Raw genomic sequence first — 8,845 nt, forward strand, 5'->3', positions numbered from 1 at the left:
AGATAGATAGATAGATAGATAGATAGATAGATAGATAGATAGATAGATAGATAGATAGACAGATAGACAGACAGACAGACAGACAGACAGACAGACAGGAATAGATCAGATGAGTTGAATCCCTACCTCCAAGAAACTTTCACTGTTTCCCCAAGGATCTAATGCCCTTGTCTATAAAGGCTTATACACAAGCCTCTATAACATACTTAAAAATAGAAATACCTCAATCAGCTCAAAATAACCCTCTTCACACAGATGTGTATTTGTAAATTCTTTTAAAAATATTTTGATTATTTATTTATTTTCTTATCTATTTATTTATTCATTTTTGTAGGAGCTCACTGTGTATCCCAGGTTAGCCTCAAACTTGCTGTGAATCTCCTGCTTTGGTCTCCCAACTACTAGAATGACAGACATTGATAGGCATATCAAGATTAATAACTGATGTGGGAGGTCCTTCTGTCTATCTGTTACTTTTATTGGTTAATGAATAAAGAAAACTGGCTTTTCCTGATATGGCAGAGTAGAGCTAGGCAGGGAAACCTAAACTGAATGCTGGGAGAAAGAAGGCAGAGTAAGGAGAAGCAATGTAGTCCCGCCGGAGACAGACACGAGAACTTTATCCAGCAAGCCACAGCCTTGTGGAGATACACAGATTAATGGAGATGGGTTAAATTAATATGTAAGAGTTAGCCAATAAGAAGACAGAGCTAATAGGCCAAGCAGTGATTTAAGTAATACCGTTTCTGTGTGGTTATTTCAGGTCTGAGTTGCCAGGCAGCTGGGAAACAAACAAACAGCCTCTTACAACAAACAACTTTTCTTTAAACCATATAAGCTTACATTTCTAGAAAATAAGACTGAGTTAAACCAATCGTTAGAAAGCATTTCCCTTTTTTCTTCCCCTTTCTGCCTTTCTTGAGGTCATGAGGGTTGGGAGAACTAGAGGGGCTGCCCTTTCCTTCACCTGTGAACATCAAGTAAACTGATAAATGCTGTCCCATAGCATCAGCCACAGAGGCCATTCTTGATTGACTGTGTAATCCCACAAACAAACACAGTGTTTTATCTTAGAGTTTCTGGGAAGGACTTGGCACACTTCGGGAATGGCAGATGTGGGGAGAGCACAGAGGAAAGGTGGTAAGGACAGTGAAGGAATGTGAGGGCTTCCCTTTTCTTAAGCATAAACAGGTGGCTATTGGCACAGCTGACACCCGCAACAGATGGCCAACGCCACTACAGTGAGGTCAGGGCTGAAGAGAGCATCAGGAAGGAGCTGTCTTTGTTTACAGCTGTGTCAAGTGTGAAACCCAGAAGGTGAAAGCACAGCTGGATCTGTGTTCTTGTAGGAAGGAAGCAGACAGCTAAACACCCATTAGACCTGTGACTTCAGACACTCAAAAGGTCCAGTTATTGCCTGCTGTGAGCTTGTCCACTTCAGTTCCCTTTGATATACACAGTCTGTTGAGCTGCGTGAGCTTTTCCCCTGGGTGAGTCATGGGCAGGATTCTTGAGCCTGTAAGATTTCATGTCTTTGGCCATTGGGCTGTCTCCCCACCTTTCAGAAGAGAATGGGTAAACTTTGGATCTGAATCTGCTATCAACTCTAATTCCTGAAAAAATAACTGTTATCTTACAGTTGCCTCTTTTTTTTTTTAAAGAAATCTATTGTGTCCTTCCCCTCTTTCACTGGTATTAAAAATTAAAACACTTTATATACTACATATATATATATATATATATTATCTTTACATAACATTTTAAAAGACCGTACCCTCTATTATAGTCACTAATCATGTGGAATGATGATTCAGATTATGTTCCAGGAGCAAAGCTCAATGTTCACATTTGTAGTGGGTTAGAGATCTTTGCCTTACACTCCGCACTTATTTTATCTTGCTCATGGCAAAAATGGGTCAAATGAACTTCTGGTTGCAGTAAGATAAAAATGCTTGGTATAAGTGCTGAGAGGCACTGACTCTGTGCAAATCAACCAGCGGTCATCAGCCTGAGTCAGAACCTCTTGGCCCTGCAGCACAGCGTGTCAGCGTAAACATCAGAGGAAATGGAAGTGTAAGTCTGACTGCTGCCTTCTTCGTTTTGGTCTGATTTTGCTACAGGAAAAAGAACGGGAGAAAGGAGAGGAAGGAAGAAGGGAAGGAAGGAAAGAATGAGGGAGGGAGGATGGGAGGGAGGAAGGAAGGAAGGATGCTGAGGAAGAAAAACCACTCTAAGATAACACACATGTCCAGTATGTGAAGGACTCTTAACTCACAGCCCTGGGGGAGAGGAGAAATACTCTAAAATGATGTGAATCTCTGTATGTCTGGAGGACCTCACTAGAGGGCTCCTCTTTTCTTCTCTTTCCCCCTGCATAACTTCATCTTCTTTGTACTCTTGTAATATGAAGTATGTTTAGGGTTCCAGAAAATATGTTTGCATTTTATTCTAGTTTAATCCATGTGTTACTTTATATATGGCTTTATCTTATATACTTTATTATATACTTTTTAATAAAATTAGTGTCTCTCTGGCTTTATCTTGAGAAGAGATGGGTTTTGTTGAGAACAGATTCCTTATCATCCACCACAGCAGTGTTTACTGATTGCTAAACAGAGTCCTTAAAATAATAAACCTCATCGTATTCTCCAGGAAAGCACTAAACACAAACGTTCAAGTTTACAATGGTGGACACTGTATTGATAATTATTTTTTCGATTTCTCAGGAAAACAGTAAGTCCTATATTAATAGAAAATCTTAGACTAATGTTGTCCCTTTATTTATTTGACTGGGTTATCAGGTACAAGGGAAATTCTGTGAGCTCAAATTCTCTAGTCTCTTAAAGTGATGGTGTGCCTCTCAGATACTCAAGATTATCCAACTGCATAGTCAAGGATGACTTGTCTCTTCATCTGTCTGCTACTATTTCAAACCATGTGTTTGAAGAATTTGGTGATTTTGACCTTTTTTTTTTCCTGCTTTGAAATATACTGTCTCTAACTTGCTCAGTCCTCAGGACTGTGTTAGATTTTGTGAGTTTCCTGCCAATGATACATTCAGAAAAAGAAGCAAGGAATGAAAGAAATGGCACATCTTTGACTCTCAACTCAGTAGACAAATCATTGGCAAACCGAACCAACATGTTAGTATGTGTCAACTGACGAAGGAATGTGTCAGTTGCAGGAAGAATGACATTAGATCTCACACTGAGACATAAGGTTTATGCAAAGCCAGTTGCTTTTCAAAATTCCCCACCTTAGTTTGAAAAAAAAAAACCAAAGAAATAGTAGACAAAACACAGGTCCTAACGAATTGAATATGCAGGCTTTAGCAAAGGAGAGAAGAGTCTTGCTTACTTAGAAGCAACTCGGAAGTATTTCTGGATGAAATAAAAGGCGACACCAAGGGGCACCAGGGCGACAAGGAACACAGGCGTGGCATAGGAGATCATCCCGATAGCCGACAAGCAGAGCAGGGTGGAGCGGGTCAGCGACTCCAAGGTTGGAGGGATGTGCTGTGGAGGACATGTAAAGGACAACCTTTTCAGTGCATGCACAATATCCATGACAGTGTAATAAAAAACACTCACTTTTATATTAATGTTAAGTAATACGGGCTTCCAAAGTAGCCTCTAGGAATGTTCACTGTAAATAATCCGGCATGCCTCCATAGTTCGGTAGCTGTATCTATTGACATAGCATTGCATGTTGTTCACCTACTTACCTTGGACATTTTATATAAATGGCTATACTAGAAATCTTTTCACCCTGTCTTTGTTTTGCTTTACCAGGATAGACTAGAGGCATTCCCTTGTCAGTGGTTTCAAACACTCCTTGTTATACACTATCTAAAACTCATCTGCTCCTCCACTGTAAAAGCACACAAGTTATTTTTCCTGTAGCAACTTGTGTCCTTTGGGCATTTTTGGTTGTATTACTTGCCCTTTCCATTTTTAACTGAGATGCTATTCATATATTGTGGTGTTTATCTTCTTTCTTTTACAATTTAAATTTGTCTTTGGTGCTTTAGGCTCAATCAAAATTTATTTTTTGTACAGTTATTTCTATTTGTCTTTTTCTTATTTTCATGCTATGTTCTGTCTTACATCAAAAGACCTTTTGCAGTTCATAGTTCCAAAACTATCCAGTTATCTTTTATTTCACCATGTCATGACTTTACTTGGCCATCTTTATTCTATAGTCATATTGTTTTATGTTTTATGGATAATTCTCTCAACATCTTCTAGTTTAAAAATGAATGATTCTCCCAGATTCTAGATGCCACATTACCTTGTGTTAAATTTCTGTGGGTACTAAATTGTGTGTGCATGTGAGCATGTGTGAGTTGGTAAGGGTGCCCATAAGTGAATATATGGCAGATTGAGGTCAGAACTGGGCATCTTCTATAACAGTTATCCACTTTATTTTGGGGTCATGGTTTCTCAGTGAGCCTGGGGATGGTGTTTTTGCCACAGTGGCTGACTAGCAAGGCCCTGGCATCTACCTGACCTGCTGCAAGAATTTCACATGCAGAAACCCATACATACAACTTCAAAATTAGAAATAACAAGACCTAAAAAATAAGATGTGGAGCACTGAAGGACATGCCTATGTCAACCTCTGACTAACACATACTCACATACATACGGAAGTGTGCATGGACACTTATATGTCAAGTGCAGACACTCACACAAGCATGTGCATACAACATACATGAACATACCAACAGAAATTCTTATCCTAGAAATCATTTTTTTTTCATTTTGATAGGAGATCAAATGAATCCTAACTTAAATTTTAGCAACTCTTTGCCATCAAGAGTCTTGTTTGGAATGCTGTTTAGTTTACACTGAGGAATCTGTCTTAGAACTTAGAAGCAACTCAGATACTCACCTGGTCAATGATATTAGTATCAGCAGAAAACCGATTGAGAATCAGTCCCAGGGGTGTGGTATCAAAGAACCTAGGTAGGGAATAGATGGAAGAGTAAGTGATGTGGAGTACCTGACCAGAAGCACCACTGAGGGACATCTAGAGTCCTGAAAATGACTAATTTTTTCTTTAACCTTCCACATTTCAATTTTAAATGTATGTTTTTATTACTACATGCATAGGGGCATGAGATTACTACTTTTTCTTTTACCTTATTGGCCCAAGGATTATCTTATTCAGGAGATTGTAGTGGAGGTTCTTCGCAGCTGTGAGGCCCATCCATTCTACCGTGAGGGAGGTGACGAGGCAAAGGAAGATGCCGACTCCGCAAAGAATGCTAAATCCAGCCACGTAGAACGTCTAGGAAGAACAAGCGTGGGATGATGACATGAAATGATTACCTGGGCTTTTCCTAACTAGAAAATTCATGAAGCATCAAAATCAGACAGATTGTCGATATTCTTATCTTGCTTGCATTTAGAGTTGCTGAAGACGAGTGGTGGGTACTCAGAGCAGGGATCCCTTTCAGGTCAGTCCCACAGGCCAGGCAGCCCCTGCTTGCTTTTTGTCACCTGTAAGGTCTGCCCTAATGACTGCAGAGTCAATGTAACTTTCAAGTTGGGGACAGACTCTTGGATTTCGATGTTGTCAAGCTCATTCTTCCCATGATCTCTCAGTATACTGATCGAGGACTGAAAATCATGAGAAGAACAGAATCTCCTTTACATGTGTTTAGCATGTACTATAGTAGCATATGTTACATACGTTACGTGTAAAACAGATTGAACTTTCTGAATCTGTATCTAATTATTATGACTAAATGCTTCTTATAAAAACAGACCTGGAAGCTGGGTGTGGTGGCGCACGTCTTTAATCCGAGCACTCGGGAGGCAGAGGCATGTGAGTTCGCGGTCAGCCTGGTCTACAAAGGAAGTTCCAGGACAGTCAGAGCTGTTACACAGATAAACCCTGTCTCGAAAAACAAAACAAAACAATGAAACAACAACAACAAAGAAAAACCCCAGGGCTGGAGAGATGATTCCATGGTTAAGAGTACTCACTCCAGCCGGGCGGTGGTGGCACACGCCTTTAATCCCAGCACTCTGGAGGCAGAGGCAGGCAGATCTCTGTGAGTTCGAGGCCAGACTGGTCTGCAAGAGCTACTTCCAGGACAGGCTCCAAAACCACAGAGAAACCCTGTCTCGAAAAACCAAAAAAAAAAAAAAAAGTACTCACTCCTTTTCCAGAGTACCTGTATTTAGTTCCCAGAACCCACACTGGGTGGTTCACGGCTGCCTATGACTCTAGCTCTAAGGGTTCTGGCACCTTTTCCTGACATCCATGGGCACTGCCCTCATGTACACATACCCACACACAGACACATAGATATAATACATAAATATGTAATAAGTAAAAATAATGTGAGCAAATCAGGTATTTAAAATGATAAGAACAGTAAGAAGCATGTTTCCCATTATTGGCAGTTTGCCCTGTTTGCCCTGTTTTATGTAGTTCCCTGATGACTAACATACTGAACTCGCACCATTCCTCTGGCCTACTAACTGTTAACTGACCTCAGCAAAGGGCCTCCCTCTCAGTGCACTGTACCTGGTCAGCTTTCCCAGTGTGGTTTATGCTGTATTCAGATGTCCATGTAGCCAGCCAGTAGTCTATCGCCACAATCACTGAGTGCTTCAGAAGCTTAGAGAAGATCATGAGGAAGAGTAAGAAGAAGCCTCCTGAAGTGAGGTACCACCAGCAGGTCTTCCAGGGCATCTTCGTCCTGAGCCTCATCACAGTTGACATGTTCTCATCCTCGTCTTCCTCCTCCTCTTCCTCTGTATAGTCACACATGCAACAAACCTTGCGTAAGCTTCAGCTGAGCACCAGAATGAATTTCTATTTTCTGACAAGAATATTCATAACCACATTTAACTTTACAGAAGCAAACGTATTAGCTTTGGAACTTTTAAATACTTTAAGTAGTACATACTTTGATTATTAAAAAAAAATACATTGAAAATGGTCAGACATGGTGGCATGTTTCTATGATCCCAGCACTTGGGAGGCAGAGGTGAGAGGATCAGAAGTCCAAGACTAACCCCAGCTATAGGCTTCATGAGGAGTTCAAGGCTAACCTGAGCTATAGACTATACAGGGAGTTCAAGCCAAGCCTCAGCTAAAGGCTGCATAAGGAGTTCAAGGATAGCCTAAACTGTATGAGACCCACTCAAAAGAAAGAGAAAGAAAAAAAGGAAGAAAAAAGGAAGAAATGAAAAAGGAAGGGATGGAGGGAGGGAGGGAGGAAGGAAGGAAGAAAAGAAAGAAAGCGAACAAGCAGAGGTAAAAGGTGAATGAACGAACAAATATAAAAATTTACATATAGACTAGACCACTGATTTCCAGACACTTAAGTTAGTGATGAAATCATGTAATGAAAACATGCTCCTGGTTGGCAAACATCTATTTTTTTTAAAGAAAAGCAACTGTGGAATTTGTGCCTACCCTAGAAGCAACAATCCATAATTTTTCTATTCTGCTTTAGATGTGGTCATGGAGAAGAGTTTTCAAGAAGGAACATTCCAGAAGGCAAAGCTGAAGACCACATGAGACAATGAGCAGGGTGATGTTTAAGCCCCTTAGTTACTTTGAGACTGATTGTCCAAGGCGTAGTCTCCACTGCAATGGCAGGGAGGCCTTCTATTTCCTTCTCAGCACGACTTGGTTATTTGCATGTTCCAGCGACTGTCGGGTCTCCTGTCTGTTCCCTCTCCAGTCAGTTTATACTATACTTAATCTACATGCTCTCCCCTACTGGAATAGTTATGACTTTGTCTGCTGATCATCAGACCAAAGGGACCCCATGGGGATGTGAGGTAGAAACAGCCCATCACCAGCGCTTCCTGTTTTGACTGGATCCTGTGAAGTCTGAGTCTTAGATGAGCTTGTCTTTGGAAGTATTATGTTCTCTGTCTCATAGGTGTGGAACAGAAACATGAATGATGAAAATGTAGATACTTGAAGACTGCGATCAGTCTCTCTAGTGTAGACACCCTCAAATTTAAGACTTGAAACTGAAAAGGCTTCCTTCCTTCATTGTTGTCCTTTTTAACTTCATGAACATTCATTGAGACATCTGAAATACGGAGGTGGCAGAATTGGTGTTTTCTGCCTTCACATTGCTATATTCTGTATTTCTTAGTTGCCCAGTGGAAAGGAACGGAAAACAAAAGCTACACAGGAGGCGGAACATAATGAATGCGTTTATTCTGTGGACTTAAATGGTTTATTTTAAAACATTCTTGTGACTCAGATAAAGACCATGTTATAATTTTGGGTGACTGCTTTTTCAAACTTCTGGCAAATCTTTTTTTTTTCTTTTTCTTTAGAATATAGTGTTAGATGTGGGAAACTGAAATGAAGAAAGGGCTCCCTGACATCTGCACTCTTTGTCAGGTGTGGCGGAAACCACATGCGTAAGGACTGAAGGACTGAACGTCTTTCCGCTATTTCCACTGATTGTTGGTGTTTCAACAATCGATACTTTAGTAACAGATGGATTCAGTCACCATACTAGACTTTTACAATTGTTCTGTTTTTAGATCCCACTTTTGTCTTTCCATGTATTTCCATGCCCACTGAGCCCACGTCCCACAGAGGCTGCTAGGGGAACTACGCCTTGCCTTGACGCTGCCATGCTAAATATATTAAGCGTCTCGTTTGGCTCTGGGCCTTGTGCAGAGTGGCTTGTTGTACGTGTGTGGCAGTGGCTTGTTACACGTGTGTGGCACACTCTCACATCAGTTTCCAGAGCGAGGTCCTCACAACATGCTAATCTAGCTGAATGTTTCAGATTTAAAAAAGAAAAAAGAGCCGGGCGGTGGTGGCGCACGCCTTTAATCCCAGCACTCGG

General features: G+C 40.8%; 1 protein-coding gene across 1 annotated transcript in view; it reads right to left on the reverse strand.

Moving 5' to 3' along the window:
• Abcc9 (ATP binding cassette subfamily C member 9) overlaps positions 1-8,845 on the reverse strand; it is a 122,649-nt gene that overhangs the window by 32,017 nt on the left and 81,787 nt on the right. Inside the window, exons 26-29 of the mRNA XM_005364574.3 lie at positions 6,541-6,770; positions 5,144-5,292; positions 4,894-4,963; positions 3,358-3,515 (exon numbers count right to left, since the gene is read on the reverse strand). Coding sequence (XP_005364631.1) covers positions 3,358-3,515; positions 4,894-4,963; positions 5,144-5,292; positions 6,541-6,770 — 607 coding nt within the window. The remainder of the gene's footprint in view (positions 1-3,357; positions 3,516-4,893; positions 4,964-5,143; positions 5,293-6,540; positions 6,771-8,845) is intronic.

Source organism: Microtus ochrogaster, assembly GCF_000317375.1.
Source record: "Microtus ochrogaster isolate Prairie Vole_2 chromosome 14 unlocalized genomic scaffold, MicOch1.0 chr14_random_2, whole genome shotgun sequence".
NCBI classification, from domain to species: Eukaryota; Metazoa; Chordata; class Mammalia; order Rodentia; family Cricetidae; genus Microtus; species Microtus ochrogaster.